The 18155-nt window shown below is 33.0% G+C and overlaps 3 protein-coding genes across 3 annotated transcripts; all 3 read left to right on the top strand.

Moving 5' to 3' along the window:
• Positions 1 to 1859: 1859 nt before the first annotated feature.
• On the top strand, positions 1860 to 4761 carry Bm2764 (Uncharacterized protein; the record flags this gene model as incomplete). The annotated part of the gene is made up of 8 exons (XM_001901186.1): positions 1860 to 1953; positions 2097 to 2222; positions 2401 to 2505; positions 2774 to 2892; positions 3061 to 3153; positions 3732 to 3861; positions 4151 to 4345; positions 4544 to 4761. The coding sequence occupies 8 exons, from the start codon at positions 1860 to 1862 to the stop codon at positions 4759 to 4761; spliced, it is 1080 nt and encodes a 359-aa protein (XP_001901221.1).
• Positions 4762 to 5894: 1133 nt separating this feature from the next.
• Bm6029 (Uncharacterized protein) lies at positions 5895 to 10512 on the top strand (the record flags this gene model as incomplete). The annotated part of the gene is made up of 6 exons (XM_001901185.2): positions 5895 to 6020; positions 6322 to 6528; positions 6734 to 6836; positions 8037 to 8122; positions 9423 to 9560; positions 10477 to 10512. The coding sequence occupies 6 exons, from the start codon at positions 5895 to 5897 to the stop codon at positions 10510 to 10512; spliced, it is 696 nt and encodes a 231-aa protein (XP_001901220.2).
• Positions 10513 to 12979: 2467 nt separating this feature from the next.
• Bma-par-6 (Uncharacterized protein) lies at positions 12980 to 15568 on the top strand (the record flags this gene model as incomplete). Its single annotated transcript, XM_043080416.1, has 8 exons — positions 12980 to 13054; positions 13336 to 13404; positions 13588 to 13767; positions 14033 to 14233; positions 14419 to 14521; positions 14767 to 14906; positions 15057 to 15259; positions 15424 to 15568. 8 exons carry the CDS (start codon positions 12980 to 12982, stop codon positions 15566 to 15568), a joined length of 1116 nt encoding a protein of 371 aa, XP_042936350.1.
• Between the last annotated feature and the right edge of the window lie 2587 nt (positions 15569 to 18155).

The following is an 18155-nucleotide window of genomic DNA, read 5'->3' as shown; positions in this document are numbered from 1 at the left end:
GCCAATCTCATCCTTGATGCAATGATTCTATTAGCAATGTAACGAATACCATTACAATATTTGGTGGTAACAAGTTTAACCGGATTTTCATAAATTTAATTAAGGGGTGGATTAAATTTAATCTGTTATGATTGCTTTTCAGTGGGAATGCCATCATTAAGTTCTCTTGGAGAAATTGACCATACTTAAATTGCTGAAAGCGGAAAGGGGACAGTTCCTGCTTCGGCACATATTTCTGCTTTATGTTTTTCAATAAATGCGAAGGGACATTTGCAGATTTGATTGACGCTCGGTCGTGACACTTGAAATGAATAAAATGATATACACAAAGGAATTTTGTCAAGGAACGAACCAATTAGAAAACTAAAACTGAAACCGAATTATACCATGAGGAATGCAAGCAACGGATTGTTTACCTGAATGGGAAGAGGTATGCAGAGATAAAAGGTAATTGCTAGCGACACCGTAAACAAACTGCATTGAATGGTGGGAGAATGGGTAAGGGAATGAGGAATAAAAGTAAGAACCAAAAGTACCATTCATCATGGGAAAAGATAGGTATCTGCTTAGAATTTCCCCCTTCATGAACAATATGTGTCTTCCATCTTCTCTTCTCCTAAATTTATTGCAATACCTGGTAACCACAGGAAGCAGTTCTAAATTATAATCCGATCGATAATTACAGTTATTCTTTCATGTAAGGTATTTATATAGCCGCCATTTGTTCTGCTTCAAAATAAACTTTCAAATGAATGCTTGAGAAATCAGTGGTGAAGTGGGTGACTTGTTACTTTTACAACAATGGATTATACACGGGATTAAGCAAGATTGTTACAGATTGTTGCAAATCTTTGTATTTTATAAAAGGTACCAATGAATCAAATAATTTAAATGAAATGACAAATCTGATTTGGGGTACAAATGATAGACATACTTGTTTAAAATTACAATCAATTTATGACCATTGTTTAAAAGGAACCATCATCTTTTTGTTGAACTTTTGAGGGAGCAAGGATGAAGAGAAGCTTTCTAACGAGTCAATTATCTAGGCTGGACTGCGAAACGCAATTTTACAGTCCGAGAGACGTTCAAAACATTTCTGGAAAGAAATCACTCAATTAAAGATAAATCCCATGTCATTCCACCCAGTGACGGCAAATAGATATAAGGTGGGGACTGATCAGGGGTGCTTCGCATGATTTCCACACTATTTCTTGCTTTCTGTTAGTAGCGTGTCATGCTTGCACTGCACTGCACTGCATTGCATTTGCATGCTTTGGTGTGCAATCGATTCACTCATTGATCATATCTGTAACACAAAAGCACTCTTCCCTTCACACAAATTCCATCATTCTTGTCTTTCCATAATGGCAGTAATTTCTAACCCTTCTGCATGTGCCACTACCACCATCGCGAGGTGTTCATTTAAGATGTCACATTTCATATCGTTCCTCCTTCTGATTCCCATCGTTTCACGTCATCGAAAGATGGAAGTTTAATTGTCATCCTAGTGGGACGTCAGTGTGCTGAGAAAGACACTAGTAAGACGGTGTTGAGTGGAGTAGTTTTTGCGAGAGTTATGTTCGTAGGAGGATTGTAAAAATTAGGAAATGAAGGAACGTTGTGTGGTTTTACTAGAGTTGAAAGAATGAAGACTGTAGAGACTGCTAAAATCAGTGACAAGTGTTTTCGCATTGGTTTTAAACAACATTGATCAAAATAAAAAAAACTTTCAGATCTGTTTGCAGTGAAATTTTCGTGCATAGTTAAGTTTTAGGTTGTAGGTGCGTATCTTGTAATTAAAGTTTTTAATTAATTTAAACTTGGTTTTTCGTTAATTCCAGAACTGATTAATTGGCATGCCTACGTTACCATTATTAAATCCCAACGAAGAACGCGTTGAAATTTTTTTAACGGAACTGATGAAAATCAATTCCTGCACTGGGAATGAAGGTATGATAATATTTTCGTACATACATGTTGTATTACGGTTGCTAATTTTGTAGCAGTTTTTGATAAATTTGTTATGAAACGAAGTAAACTGAAGAGTTCCTGTGGCCCTCTTCTTCGGGTAATTCTGTTACAAAATATTTTAGAAGACCTATCGGCTGCTTTAACAGTGTATTTCAAGGCAACAGGATGGCATGTCTTGCAGCAACCGTTGAAAAGTGACCCAAAAAGACATAATCTTTTGGTTACTAAGACTCCATACATAGCTCCAGGTCAGTTATCAAAGATGCTAAATTTTGAAAGCAAAAGAGAATTCAATTAAAGCGTAACTTTTGTTTTTGAAAGAAATAAAAGGATAATAAAATGTAATTTTCATAAACTGATAAAAATGCGTAACCTAAATTAAATATTTCTTTTGCTTCAGCAAAGTCATTCATGCAGCATTTTAAGGGCCTCGGTATGTGCTGAATACTCATATGGATACAGTTCCACCGTATATTGCACCAGCATACGATGGCACTAAAATTACAGGGAGAGGAGCAAATGATGCGAAAGGTTGGGATATGTTTTAAACTTATAATATTACTCTCAGCCATCTCTTCCTTTCCTCTTTTCTATTTTCTTCACTTCCTTTCCCTCATTATCTTTCGAGAACCTAGTGTTTCAGAAGTCAAGCGCAACTATGAACAGATAAATGGAATAGATTCCAAGAGAGAAATAGGGTATCTACCTTAATGTTTCGGTATCTGAGAATCATTTACGGTCTCGACTTACTGATTTTGGCCGGAACTCTTGAATTTAAAGTTCCATTCAATATTTGCAGGACAACTGGCAGCAATGATATTTGCTGCCCAAAAAATAGCGAAAGAGGATCCCAACCTTGCTGAAAACATCGGTCTGTTGTTGGTTGTAAGTGAAGAACTTGATCATATTGGCATGGTGGTATGTTTTACTGCATAATGGATAAATTACCTATTATTGCTAATAAGTTTCGAAATATTGCTAATTCATCATCATCCTTTGATGAGAGAATGAAAAGAAGTTTGAGATGTATGAGAAGTTTGCTAAATTATTCATTGCCATTTGTTTATTGTTTATGTCGTTTTTCAGGAAGCAAATAATCTAGGACTGGTTCCGGAATTTTTTATGATCGGTGAACCAACGGAATTGAAATTTGGTCGTTTACAGAAAGGAGCAGTGAAAGTAAGTCACACTGTGTATGATGTAGGTTAAATTCTGGGAAAATGGGGTTACTGATTTCCAGTATTCCAACGGACTTTGTGATGTAGACTTTAGATGTAGGCTTTCAGTATTTGAACGGGGCTTTGTAATACAAACTTTAGACGTAACATCCGAAGTAACAAGCTTATTGACGGTAGATTTTAAGTTAAGAAACAGGTCATTTGACATCCGAAATTTCAGGAAAGTGATCCGTGGCGTCAGTAAGTTTCTGCTGGTTTGGTACCCAAGTCTAAAATTACACTTTTTTAGACGGTAATATATTAATTGCTCATTAAGCTAATTCATAGAATGAAAATGAGAGATTGTTATAGGTTCAGTGAATTATAACCACTGCATAGGTTTCCAAGCATGCAGGGATGCACTTGGAAAGTAACGCGTTGTTGAGCCAGCTATAATAATTGGGTTGGACGAAATTTATGTGGAAATTTCTAGGGCTGACTCCAGGCGCAAGGGAAAAAATTAACCCTCATCCATCTTTTATGTTTTGCCAAGAAACTTATTTCCATCTTTCTGTTTTTGAAGTGTCTTGTCTTTTTCAGGTAATATTAAAAGTTCAGGGCAAAGCGGCACATTCTGGTTATCCTCATTTGGGTGACAGTGCTATCGATAAGCTACTGGATATTCTACATGATATCCGAACTCATGAATGGCCATCAGACAAAACATTTGGTCTGCATCACCTATTGTGTTCTTATGGTTTGAATAAAATTGAACGTTTGTTGCTGCGTTTTAAGTTCTGGTTACTTTTTTTTTACAGAAAATAGGATATAATGCAGTCAAAGCAGTTGTAAGGAAACTATACTCGGTTCTTCTCACACATATTTTCGAAAAGTTTACAAGAAATTGACACCATAATTTATGTGGCGATAATCAGTTAACTTTACTTCGATAATTAGCATATTACAAATGAATTTTATGTCAAATCATTGACATTTTTCAAATAAATATACATTTCCAGGATCAACAACCGTCAATATTGGCCTTATATCAGGAGGTGAAGCGTTAAATGCGTTAGCGGAACATGCCTCAGCAGCTATTTTTTTCCGTGTAACCACATCTACTGCTGATATTTTGGAACAGTTGGAAACTATTGTTGATGGACGCGCCAAAATTGACCAATCGTTTGGTAAAAATGAACCAATATTTCTCACAGGTATACAGTTTTTCATCATATTCAAGGTTGTGTATATTGGATCTTTTAAATTTATTAGTATGCAATTTTCTGTTTTCCTGCAATATTGAAATATGTTAACTGTCTCTTCAATCTAACAACTTTAAAATAAAATTTAATTGAAGTTATACATCACTGACTTTATTTTTACTCCGTTTAGTTAAGATTAGTTTTTTATAGCTCCACCACCGCCTTACGATTCGGAAGTGGTCGCATTCAATACCGATTTACCTTACTTCATAGCTCGTGATAAATTGAAAGCAGCATACTTATTTGGAGCAGGCTCGATAACAAATGCTCATTCCAAAGATGAACATATTCTTGTGGAAGATCTTAAGAAAGCAGTTGAAATTCATATCTCTGTTTTCAAGTATACTCTCAAGACTGCAAATATTTGATCAAGTAAAAAAACTGATTTTAGGAGTTATAGGACCATCGATGTTGGAAATTTGGTGTCTTATAGTATTAAGCAAAATGTATTTTATTTTGTTAGTTTGAATATACTCTATTTTTATGTTCTTTTTTTTTAAATATCCTTTCTGTATGTTCGGAGAAATTGTAATGTATGATAGGACCTGCTCAGAATTTATTCCTAAACAAAACTGAAATCGCATTCGAAACTTCTTCTTTCGATTTAAATTTTGGTTAATTATTGGAATATCGTGGACTACCTCATCACTTCCAGGATGTTTAGATTTAGTCTTTCGTTTGTATTTGATTTAAACTCTAATATAAACCTCATTAATTTGTCACAGAATTTAATTATTCTATATTTACTGTATTTCCGTATTCATTCTTCCGGTGTGGTTGTTATTTGTATACAACATTAATATTTGATTATAATTCCTACTAGATTCATGTATTTTTTTAAAAATGCTCTTGAAATAAAATTTGCCAGAAATCTTTTGTTATGGAATCTTCGATTTGTCAGTTCGAGTTAAAAAGTTTACTTGTCTAAAATAGAAAAGGTAAAGACTCACGGAAAAAACTGTGTACCAAGCCTGGAATCTATCTTTGCATAATTTGAAGAATGATTTCTGCGGTGAGTAATTCATTTCCGTCATGAATTCTGCGAGTAAATGAAAACAGTAATTTGTTCAAACACGAAATCGATTAACTCACGTAATCATGGAAAATTTGCGATGCGAAAATGCATGAGAATCATTTGCAGGTGTTGCAATTGATAATGAATAAAAGGTTGGGAAGGGTTAGACCCTAGTCGATTAAATTATTATTGGATGCATTGACTCATAACTGGGGCACTGCAAATGTTCGCTCTTATCAATATTTCTTTCTGGGCTTCCATCAATTTACACCTTTGTTGTTGTCCAGTTTATATTGTAATAGTGTTTTATAGTCCCACCTTAAAAGTGTATGTAGAATCATGATAGTTCCACTTTCATGTCCCAGTTATCATTTTTACACTTTTTGTAAAACAAAATTTAGTCAGAGAGACAGATATAGGTTTCTTTGAAAGTTTACTCTTAGAATTTAAAAGGTGGTTATTTTAATATTTTAACATTTTTAAGATATGTGTCAAAAAATAACGCAGGTTGAAGAGCTTGAAGCGCTTGGAGTGATTTATCCGGATGAATTAGAAGTTACGTCGAACGAGTATCCGAATATTGCTCTAAAGATATCATTGCAATCTCATCAGGTAACATTTTGCATAAAATAATTATTTTGCACGCGTTTATATGGATTATTTCAATAGATTCTGCATATCATCCCTTCGCCACAAAATGATTCATTAATTTTTGATTGAATTTTCTAAATTAGTCAAATTAATGTTGTGGTGAAATTTATGAATTCTTAATCGCCGTATTTATTACGATCTTACCTAGGTTTTCAGAATTTTATGATGTTTCGTATTTTGTTAATTCGTTAGAATGAGGTACTTGAAACCCAAGTTTTCATATGTGGTTTCCACTGCTTTTTAAGCAGTTTTTTATTCTAAGGGAAAAGAAGTTCCTGCTATGTTTGAAGTGACATTGAACCTTCGGTTATCAGCTGATTACCCAGATGTTACTCCAGAAATTCAAGTCTTTGGGCTGAAGAGCACGTTTAGTAGTGAACGTATTAAAAGAGTAGAAACGATACTGCATAATGTAGCGCAAGAGAATATCGGTATGCCAATGATATTCACCATCGTATCAGCTTTGCAGGTTTCGTTATTTTTCAGTGTTTTGCATTACTTTTTACAATATCTAAGATCTAGTTGCAGAGAAGAAATAAAAAAAAAAATCAAAGTTTGAGCGACCGATACCTTGTGTATCAGTCGTCAGATCTTTCTTTTATGTTTATTATCCTCTAAATCGCGCAGAGGAACAATTCATATGAAAATAAAGACATTTTATTCTTATTTTATAGGACGAGATTGGACATTTAGTAGAAGATCTAGAAGCTGAAAAAATAAAAGCAGAGGAAAAAGTGGTAAAAGAAAGAGAAGCGCAGGAAAGAAAGAAACTTGAAGGTTTTGATTACATTTTAATATTGTCACAACATAGATATAAGAAGTTATGAAAAGATGTTAATTTTAATTGTTTAGATTTTACCACGCTAAAATTACAAGGATTAAAGCTGATTTATTTAATACATTGTCCGGATTAGGGGAAGTGTCGAAAGATTAATAAAGGCGTTCATTTTAAAGGCGTTTTATTCAGTTTAAATAGGCTTTTAAAATGTATTTTATTGCGTCATATATGCAGTTCAGGTGAATCCGTTGGTCATTCTTCATTCTGGTGAAATCAGTCAAATTTGTGACTCTTATATACTCTTCAAAATAGGGCATTACTTTGTTATCCTAAAGTATGAAGGAATTTTGAAAAAATCCAAAGTTCTAGAACTTCAAGATTTCGGGATTCTTCAAAGTAATCTTGTGATTATTATTTCCATGCAAAAAAACCAAGAGAATAGTATTTGACTGTGCTTCGATTTCCTATTTTCAGAGACAGATGTAATAGATATGATTTTATACAGTCGATTGTTAGTGTTTCTTTACAGTTAATGAGAGTAATGAATTGTTGTTCATTTGTTGATTGTATTGGCTACCTTTTATGTTTCACTGATTATAGGAGCATTAAATGTTTGATGTGCAGCGTGCAATGCTTTTAAGATTCTGTAGGGTATGAAGGCAGTAAATGATTTCGCCCAGTTCGGAAACGAGAATCATTACTGCTGCAATTATTGCTGTTTTTCGCTACGCCTCCTACAACCACTGCAGTACGTGACACGAATGACAAGGACAATTGCATTGAATACCATGCTTCCCCGATCCCTCTTGTCATTCCTACATTCTCTAATTCTTTTCACTGTTCTCTATTAATACCAGTACTTCAATTACTATTTCTGCTGCAACCTGGGTTGATTTGGATCAGATTCAACTGCAATGGTTTTTGTGTCATGTCTTACGCCTTCTCTTTCTTCCTGACTTATTATTCATTTTCTCCGATTGTTCTGTTCATCTTCATTTCCTTTGATTTCTTTGTTGTTTTGTAGTGATTACTTTGTGAGAGAAAAAAATGATTTACTGATACTGAGGTAATAGTATCTTAATCTTAATATCTTAGAAATTACAGAAGTGTGCGTAAATGCGATTCATTTTACGAGCAACGAAATTTGTGATTTTAGTGGTGTTTTATAAAATTTGCTCAAAGTTCTACCCAATTTACAGGCACTCGAGTGACACCGGAAGTGTTTACAGCTTGGAAGAAAAAATTCGATGTCGAAATACGAGCTGTCGAAGAGAAAGAGAAATGGGTAAAATTTTTTTTGAATTTTGAGCCTCAAGGGATGCCTTTCAATTTTTATTAGGAATTCCAACGAAAACTTTTATGAATTAGAAACTTTTTCTTTTTGGTTTTTTTTTTTTTTTCACAGGTTTTCTTTTCCACACTTTCTATTTATATTGAAAAACTGGTCATGAAATGCATACAGCAACAATGATTCATAATTGCTGTGCCTTAAAAAGTTACAATTTTATGGATTCGTTGAGAATGCCTGTTAGATTGCTCATCAAAATTGATAAGAGGTGAAAGGTTATTCCAGTTTTTGCCTAAGCAGTTCAATGGGTTTTCCATGAGAACATTTTCTTTTTTTGATAACTTTGCAACTAGTTGATGGGCTATTTGACGATTCAAGTGAATCCTGGAAGTTCTTTGACGATCAATTCTGTACATTAACTGAGCAGCGTTTTTTTTTTTTTAATTTTCAAAATTTTTCAAAATATAAGTTGCAAATATATCTGTGAATGTTGTTAATATTCATTGAGTAAGTTTATCGAAGGGAATTGGAACGTTTCTATTTGCACAGGAGCACCCTGCTGCTAAGGTATGCATCTATAGCAAAAATTACAACGGTCAATTCCCGACTGACCTTGAATGTTTCTGTGCTTTTACTTTCCTCATCCCTAATACCGTTTAAACGGTATCAGAAGATCCAGTTTTATTTTATTGGAAACTCCTAAATTGTTTTCATACAGTATTTTCTTTCTCGAAAATTTCCACATCCTACACAATTATATTCTGGAAGCAGTCATGAAGTACAGTTTGAGGTGCATTTGTAAAGATTTTTAGAATGACAATTTTATGGTAGTTTTTATTGCGTCTTTTCATAACATGTTTAATAGATTATTTGATTAAATTTAATGCTAATGGGAAGAAAATTTGCATTAAATTTATTACATTACTTGAAAATCAAAATTAAAAGGGCCTGTTATTCAAATTTTTAAAAAGATTGATAACCATAGTTGCCACTTGTTTTTGAAAGATGTCAATACAATGCACAATTATTTGGTAACAAATTATTGTATATTAGATATGCACTATATAAAGAAAGATATCAGCGGACTCAATTCCCTTCCACGAAGATTCCAATTAATATGGTTCACTGTTATCTCATGAAAAGGCATCCTTTCCTTTTTCTATACTATCCAGTATTTTGGTGCTAGTTATCATTCGACTTCCTACTTAACCTAATTTAAATTTAATAATAAATAGTTTTCAATAACCTATGGTGAAATTGAGTTCAATCCAAACTATCAAAATTTAGCTTTTCTCAGATTCATGAAGTAGAAGGAACCAAAAAATTAACAGGTCGACAGTTGTTCCTTCGTGATTCAACATTAAACTTGTCCGATGTAGCACTTATGCAAGCAGCAGGCAATGAAATTGAATTCGATGAGTCACTTTTCGACGAGGTTGGTTTTATCAAAATATTGCCATAGAACATTAGTTTGAAAAATAGATGACTCAATTGATAAGTAACATATACAAATATGTTCTGCACATATACAAAATTTTACCAAAAAGATCCATTTTTTTAGGCAGTGCTTTCTTTGATGTCTTAATTGTTTTCAATTCCTTTGATTTAAGGCTGTTTTTGTTGTAAACAACTTTTATTTGTTTTTAGAAAAACTAATTGTTTTCTTTTTTAAATAATAACTTCCATTTAGTTTCATTTTTTAGGCATTTAGTCTAAAAATTTTTTAATAAAATTTACAGCAGAGATTGTTACTTGCAACTTGCAAGCAAGTTTTATTGGTAATCTATTTAGTAGAAGTAATCTATTTAGTAAGAACTTTGGCGACATCGATTAGTGAGCCAAATCCAGTTGTATGAAAAATGCAAAATGGGCGTGTTTTTCTTAGGTTTAAAGTTTCATTTTATCTTCAGCTAAGACTAGTTTTTTTCCCGCTACTCCAGATCCCTCTTTAAACCATTTTTTTTTAACTGATTTATTTCTTTACACGTCATATCTTATGTGGTAACAGCATTTTATCGTAGCTCCCTTTATAGCTTCTGCTTCTCTCACTCTTCAATATTTTTTGAAAGTTTCTGTTTTCAAAAAACTTTACATAAAGATTTGAATGTTTTTTAGAAGGTTATTTAAGTCGTTCATTCCTGGGTGCTGCATTGTATTATAAGTGTATACGGGAATTTTCTACAATAATGTTTACCTTAAGATGTTGCTCCGTCACCTTTTTGTTGAAGAGCATGTGGAACGGAAACTGAAGCTCATGTTATATAAGTGCATAATGGATTCATTTGCATTGTTTGGGAAGCAAGCACACATTTTTACTCGGTATTAGCCATTTGAATTTCGAAAATATTTAGGATATTGATGGCTTAGATTCCGGTGAAAATGACTGAGAACAACAATGAAAGGAATTATTGCTTCAGATGCAGCTATTCACACAAATTTCGGAACTTTTCTTTCATTCTTGAGTTTTTCAGAATTTCCATACTTAAATTTGTTTTCTAAAAAAGTATTCTCTTCATATTAACGTTTTTTTAGAATACAGATGGAAAAACAGAACTTACATTGGTTACCGAGTATTGTCATCAGTTTTTTTTTTTTTTTTTCATTCCAGTCGGAAATTTAAAACTGCTTGTTAAGAATAGCACATTTTTCGTGGTATGTCTTTTCTAAAAATTTTTTATTACTGGAAATCAATTTGTCCGGATTTCATGTCTCTTGATTGACTATTTTGTATTTGAATCTTATGTATTTATAAAAATTTTATCTGTCAAACATTTAATTCATGTTATTGTGTAGCGTAGTAGCTGAAGACATTCTTTTTTTACCTCAGGGATGAAGTCAAGTTACATTCGATTCTGCTGTTTTTTCAAAGTTTTCGTGGTTCTTGATGTTTGTATACTTCAGAAATGAATTCATGTTTTCCTTTTTCTTGAAATATATTAACTGATATTAACTGATTTTGATTACTAACAGAATAATTAATTGTAAACTTCAGCTTAGTTCGTTTATCGAAAGGGTATTCGTTCAAAAGCTCTCCTAGAAACTTTTGCAAAAAATTATTTGTTTCCCATTTTGTGTGTTTTATTCATTTATTTCTTGATATTTATTCCATGTTGTGGCAATTTCGAAGTGAATTACTGAAGTTTATAATTGCTATGACGTCCGTGTCCTTAAGGGAATATTGGGATTCATGATATTTTTGAACGAAGGTCAACAAAACAATTTGAAGCTGTACTAGCCGATTTACGTAAGAGATAAGAAAAAATTTTAAGGTTCGCTAGAACTTGCTAGTACTAATCCCCTACTTATTTTCTCCTTCTCCTCCAGAAAATCTGAAATTAGTTTTTCTTTTTTTTTTTGTGTCACCAAAGCTATTTTTAATGATTTTCTAAATCTTAATGGAAAAATATGATTTTAAAAGTTTAGCTGTAGACACTCTCACATAGATGCGAGGAATTAAACTGTGAAATTCTGGTAATACGACACTGATAACTGTTGAAGTTGTTAACTTTGCTCACTATTTAATATGAATTTTTCCTAATATTGTGTTTTCTTCCGCATTGGTACTTATCGTTTTAATTGATGTTTTTTGAAAGGAGCAAGAAATAAAAGAATTTTTTTTTTTTAATGGGAAGCATTTTTATTAAACAACGGTTGCTTTTAACCAAATTGGTTATGTTTTTTTAATGTATTGTTCAGGAAGTTTTTATAGCGCAACTTAAGCATTTTGGTAGCTAATACAAGTTATTCGTAAAATGGCAGCCGACATTGTTTCGGTGTTTGTTTATGTCAAGTATGACTTCATCAACAGCAATAATCAGCTCTGCTTTTTGTGTAATGGAAGGGAATAAGTGTAAAGCAGTTGATTATCACGAATTCAGTTAAGGTATTTGTTACCCAACGTAGTAACGGAATAGAATACGAATGTTCGAAGATTTTCTTTGACATACATTAAATTTGTTTCTGGATTTTATGATCCGTAGTGTATGAAGTGATTTGTCATACTAAATATTACTTTACTCAAACGATAAATTATGGATTGTGAATGTCTACCATCATTTAGCAATATATATGAACTTTTGACAAATCAATCAAGATAATCTTTCTGTCGGTATGATATACGGGAACATTTTGCTATGTATTTTTCTGATAGATTCCTGGAATTATGTGAGGCGCTGGAGATATCTTGAAAGAAATTACAATTTTGTTCTATGTTAACTTGCAGAATTACATCTTGACTTTTAAAATGACTTTTGATAATGCAGCAGTAACGGAATGGACGGATGATAGGTGGATGACCTAAACACGTTATATGTTATTGCTTACGCTACTTCGGCAATAAGTAATGTCAAAACTCTTGATAATCGCCACTTTTCTAGGTTGGAAGAAGTTACTGCTTCTTCCTTAACTATTCAGAGTGGGTTTTTAGGTGGTAGATGTTCGGGGATTGTTTGCCGCAGATTCCGTTTTAGGAGTACTATAGTTGTTGACTTTGCCTTTTGTCTTCTACAGAAATGTCCCTCAACTAAAGAAAGACTGCCAACAACACATCATTTTACTGAAGTAACTGGAATGCTTGTTTTCCCCATATATCGGAAGGAGAAGGGTTCGAAGTTCTGTGCTGTTGTCATACTACATTTATTTATTTGCTTAGAAAAAATTTAAATCCAAATAAGAAAGTATTTTTGAATTCTAATTCTTCCTTATGTCTTTAGATTTCAGATTTCATTTGTTTGATTTTTTGTTTTGTTTTTTAGATGTGTTAGAGAAATAAACATAGCATATATGGGCCATGTTTTTACTACTGGTGTGGTTAGACGTTTGGTAAATAAGAACTATTCATATTTGCAGGGTTGAATGTCGTGGAAGTCAGACGGTCCACCGTCCAGTCATGGTTCATATTCTCCGTCATCCGGACAATATAGCTCAGGTGTAAGTAGTCATACTATTAAGGTTTTTGCAAAGTTTGGAGAAATGGTGGGGAGTATAATATCTAAAGATCTTGATAATGCAGATCACTTCTTCTACTAGTGACGTGGCATCGTGCCGAATGATCATTCATTTCAAAGATCTCAAGGACAAGATTTATTGTGCCATACATATATTGTAAATTTTGAGTTGCTTTTTATAACACTATGGGTGGGACAGTAATTGGTATATTGATATAATTCTTTTTTCTTTTTTTTATTCTATAGTTTAATTCTTTATTGCAGTCTAACGGTCGGAACAGTGCTGCTCGTATTTTTCAACCGTTGCATGCTGTACTTCCTACATTTTTACAAGTGATTTTATTTTTTGCTTCACTTCTTTGTTTCAAGGAAAGCATCGTTTTTCACATTAGTGTGTGTGTGTTGAACTATTGGGGTGAAAGTCCATTATCAGTCAAGTCTTAATTCTTTATGAAAGAAAGGTAAACAAAGAGAAAAATGGATGTACCGTTTGTTAATTTATTAAAATGATTCCAGGTAAAGTCAAAATTTGATTCGGAATGGCGACGCTTTTCAGTACAGTTTCAAGATAACAAATCTCCCTCTTATGAAGAATTTCGTACACTGATTGAAGGTCTTCATTCTTTGCACAGTATACCTTTCACGGTGTGTTATACAAGCCATTCTGGAGATCTCTTGCCGATTACTAATGATGATGTGAGTTACTTCTTATGGTTATGATGTAATACAGTTAAGAGTAATGTAAACAAGAAAATATTTTTCTGACTTAAGATTTGTATTTCCGTTATACTTTTGCCAATACAAGTACCATCACATGAATTTGTTTAAACGGTTGAAAGTTTAACCAATGATGAAAGTGAGTTCGTTTACACTATTTTCATCTCCGAAAAAATGAAAAAAGTATAGTCCTTGTTTTGATCATTTACCGGTATATTTGTTTTCACAAAATTGTTTTATGCAGAATTTCCGAAAATCTTTTGAATCAGCCCGTCCAATATTACGGCTGTTAATACAACGAAAGGGGGAATCCTGGGAAGAAAAATATGGCTACGGTACAGACACAATTGATCGTCGACGCAAAGGCTTGTCACTGTTGATACCAACAGTTTCCAGGACACCTAAAAGGACATACAATATTTCAAACCCGGAAGATTTCCGGCAGGTTAATCTTCGCTTTCTGTTTTATGTCATTTTGATACATTTGCTTTCGAAAAGTAACTTTAAAGTGTACAAAGTGTTCCAAATGGTACTTCATTCTATTTCTTAGATTATGTTTTTAACTTCTAGCTGTGTTAACTACTTTACTGCTTCTTTTTAATGAGGGAAGTTCAGATTAATATCTTTTAGGTATCTGCAATAATAGATGTGGACATTGTTCCAGAAGCTCATCGTCGAGTACGACTTTGTAAACATGGCAGTGATCGTCCCTTGGGATTTTATATTAGAGATGGTAGAATTACATAATCGAATTGGATGCATTTTATGAAGTAGTAGCATAGTTTTAATATACTCATTTAAGACTGTGCTTATTAGAGTCAATTTTAAACGACTAAAATCTGTCAAGTTAGATATATTTGGAGGTCTTTCTGTCTTGAAATAATTTCGACTAAAGCAGTGATAAGTTTGGCGAAGTGAATTAAAAGCCGTTCAAGACGTTCTTTGCTTAGAATAAAGTTTAATACGTCGTAATTTCAGGAACATCAGTAAGAGTAACCCCGCAAGGTGTGATGAAAATACAGGGCATCTTTATCAGTCGTCTCGTTGAAGGCGGTTTGGCTGAGTCTACTGGCTTATTAGCAGTTAATGATGAAGTGCTTGAGGTAAACGGTATTGAGGTTTGTTTTTTGTGTTTAAGAGATATTTTTTCTTTCAAAATGAGAAGTAGAATAAATGCTGTTCATTATAGATTTTTTGCACGGTTGTTCGCTAATGTTTGTATTGCCTTTTTTTTTTTTTATGTTTTGCGTTTTATATTTTGTTTCCAGGTACAAGGTAAAACTTTAGACCAAGTAACAGATATGATGGTGGCAAATGCTCAAAATTTGATAATTACTGTGAAACCAGCAAACCAACGGAATACTCTCCAACGTGGCATACATTCACGTATCTCTGATTGGAGTGGAACTTCTGAAGATACATTAATGGTTCAGAAGCGAAATAGTAATAATGATATGCACGGCACGATTGGGTACCTTCTAAATAATTGAATACGTTGTATATAATTTTTGAATAACTATTTATTAAAGTTCACTTTTTGTCATGATCAATTCTTGCATTTCTTGAATAATAAAGCATAGTCGAATATTTCAAGATGTTTTCAAATTTAAAAATATGTCAGTTTCTTCTCTTCAGTGGATTATCGAAGGTACAACGAAATAACAATGAGCTGAGTGATGATGATTCAGATGAAGATATTGTTGTTGATCATACAAAAGAAAACACTGGCAACGCAGCATCAGAAGGCTGTCATCATAATAGGTACCAAGAAAATCGATAGTTTCCATTTATTTGTGAGCGATTTACTATAAACAAAGCAGAGTCATTACTTTTATTTCTCACTTTTGTTGGTCAAACCAGCTTTTCGGCTCGGGAGTTTAAATAAACCTTTTTTTTTTTTTGTTATTGACGGAATCTCACGATTTTGGGTTTTCAAGTCTGAAAAGTTGTAGTATGTTCGTTCATTAGTTCCAAAGATGTTTCAATACAATGAAAACAGTATGTGATATAGTTTAGCATTATTCTTCTATGTGTATTAGAAATTTAGTATTTTCTTGTATTTTCTTATTATTTTTCCATTTGTTTAACTTGTTTTTCATAAAATGGATAATATTCACATTAGATTGAATTGATCCACCTCTTTATCTTTGTCTCGAATTCGCGCCTTAATTTCATTTTTTGGTGCCTTTTATTCATATCTTCATTACTTGATAAAAAGGTTTGTAATTTTTCCTTTTAAATTTCTAGAATTCTTCTGGAACTGTGCTTGTGGGATCATTGATTCTTTTTTTTTTTTTCAATGACAGGTCAATTCTGTGCGCATGTTTTGTGTATTTAAAATATGATTTTTACATTTCATGAAAAATGCATAGTATCCACCATTTGCTACCGTCCCTTTCCCCGTTAACTTTATTCAAAATACAAGAACTTTATCTTACGTGAATGTATAATCTCTCTTGGTTTTTGGTTGAAAGGCCTCATGGTTCCAATGGAAAATAAAGTTTTTCTTTCATTTTATTTACTGTTCCTGAATCTGCTGTATTTTCTTGGAGTTCATATGTAATGTTATAATTGTATTATGCTGCATATTTCTTAAACTTAGATTATTATTTATTAGAAATGGTTGTTTTGCTCCCTTCAGTTCTAGTGGAAATGAATTTTTCAAAACTTAATTTCAAGCCATTTGAAATTTATATTCGCATGGTATTTGGCTGAAACTGTAGAATATCGTGGTATGTATTTGTTTGAACTTTCGAGTTTGAGATTCCATTTACTGTTAAACGGTTTCCAATCTACCTTTATGTAATCTTTGAAGAGATTGTTTCTTAAAATTTTCTCTGGAATACCCGCTAGCATCATTCTTACAAATTTAAATTATTGCTCATCCTTTTGATTATATTACCTCTGTGATACGGAAACATCGAGTAGACTGCTGTGCTGAATAGAATAGATAAATTTACAACAAATCGTTCCCTGTCATTCTTCACGAACGTTTGAATGCACACTCGTTGGTACCATCTAGAAGTGCTGTAATTCGGGTTTCGAGGTCTGGGTTATGTGTTGCTAGAGTTGGTCAGTAAACATTTTCTCATGGTGACCCTTTAGGATGGCCGCAGGCCGTGTTATAGATTAATTTTCGGGAGGGACGATGGGTTAGTGTGGTGTTTTGCGGTGGTTTTGTGTTTGCTTTACACTCGTATATATATATATATACCTGCAACCGGGAGCTGGGGTGGGGTCATAAGTCCACCAGGTGTGTCTCCAGGCTGTTTCATATTAAGGAGGGATTGTTGCTTCTAGATTCGATTATTGGTTATTTAGTTTGCGCAAGCGAAGTTGCAAAAACTAACACGATTAAATCCTTGGTATCAGCCTTTATGACATCATCCAAGCTGATCAGTTGAAAAAACTGATGCATTTAAAAAATAGGGTATTCATCGCTTGATTGTTGAGTGTGCTCTCTAGGTAATTCATACTGATATTTTACGCCACTTCGCAGGTCTTTTCAACAGAAAATTTGGTGATCTAGGTGATCTTTCAAAAATGAATTTCAGACGTTTAGTGTTGCATTTTTCTTCCCATTCTCTATTTTCTTGAAGACGCTTTTTTCTGTGGCATAAGCTGGTATGTAATTTGTAATCTAATATGCCCAAAAGTGATGTTCCAGCCTTATGCTCATTTATTTAATCTTTGGCTTTATATGTATAGATATTTAAGTTTCGTAGTTTCCCTAGAATCCTTCATAAGTTCTACCTCTTTTTCACATGGTTTTTTTGTTAATCTAAAAATGTCGCACACATTTCCAAACCGCTTTTTTTTTCAGACTTGTACTTGTGAGATTATGTAACAAAGTACTGTAACAAAGGTATGTATTTTATAATTTGAATATACCCAAAAGTAATATTCCAACCATATGCTGATTTATTTACTCTTTGTCTGGCCTTATCGTTTCTTTATTAATCCGTTCTATCGTCGTCGCCCATTTGCATCTCAGATCGTGAAAAGTTACATTCAGACTCGTAAATATCCCACGTGGACATCATTTTTTCTGCTCTATCGGTAATAATTATGCTGCAATGTTTATTATCATTTTACAGAAATCATAAAGGTGTTGCATACAGAAACTTCAGAAACTCGTTTTAACTTCACAGCTCAGAAATTTCTTTCAACTAATTATTATTTTATTCACCATTTGAGGGACGTTCAGGACGACAATTTCGGCGATAAGCATTTCAATTTTGATGTTGATGGCTATAATTACTCCATTTTAAGGTATGTTATTGTTTCTCTGTTCCACAATTATTATTAAGTTGTTAGTAAAAAAAAAAAAAAAAAAAAAAAACTTTCAAAGAAATTAATTCCCCCAA

The sequence above is a fragment of the Brugia malayi genome (assembly GCF_000002995.4).
Source record: "Brugia malayi strain FR3 genome assembly, contig: Bm_v4_Chr3_scaffold_001, whole genome shotgun sequence".
In the NCBI taxonomy this organism is placed as follows: domain Eukaryota; kingdom Metazoa; phylum Nematoda; class Chromadorea; order Rhabditida; family Onchocercidae; genus Brugia; species Brugia malayi.
Note: the sequence above shows the minus strand (reverse complement) of the source record. Positions and strands in the feature narration are given on the sequence as shown.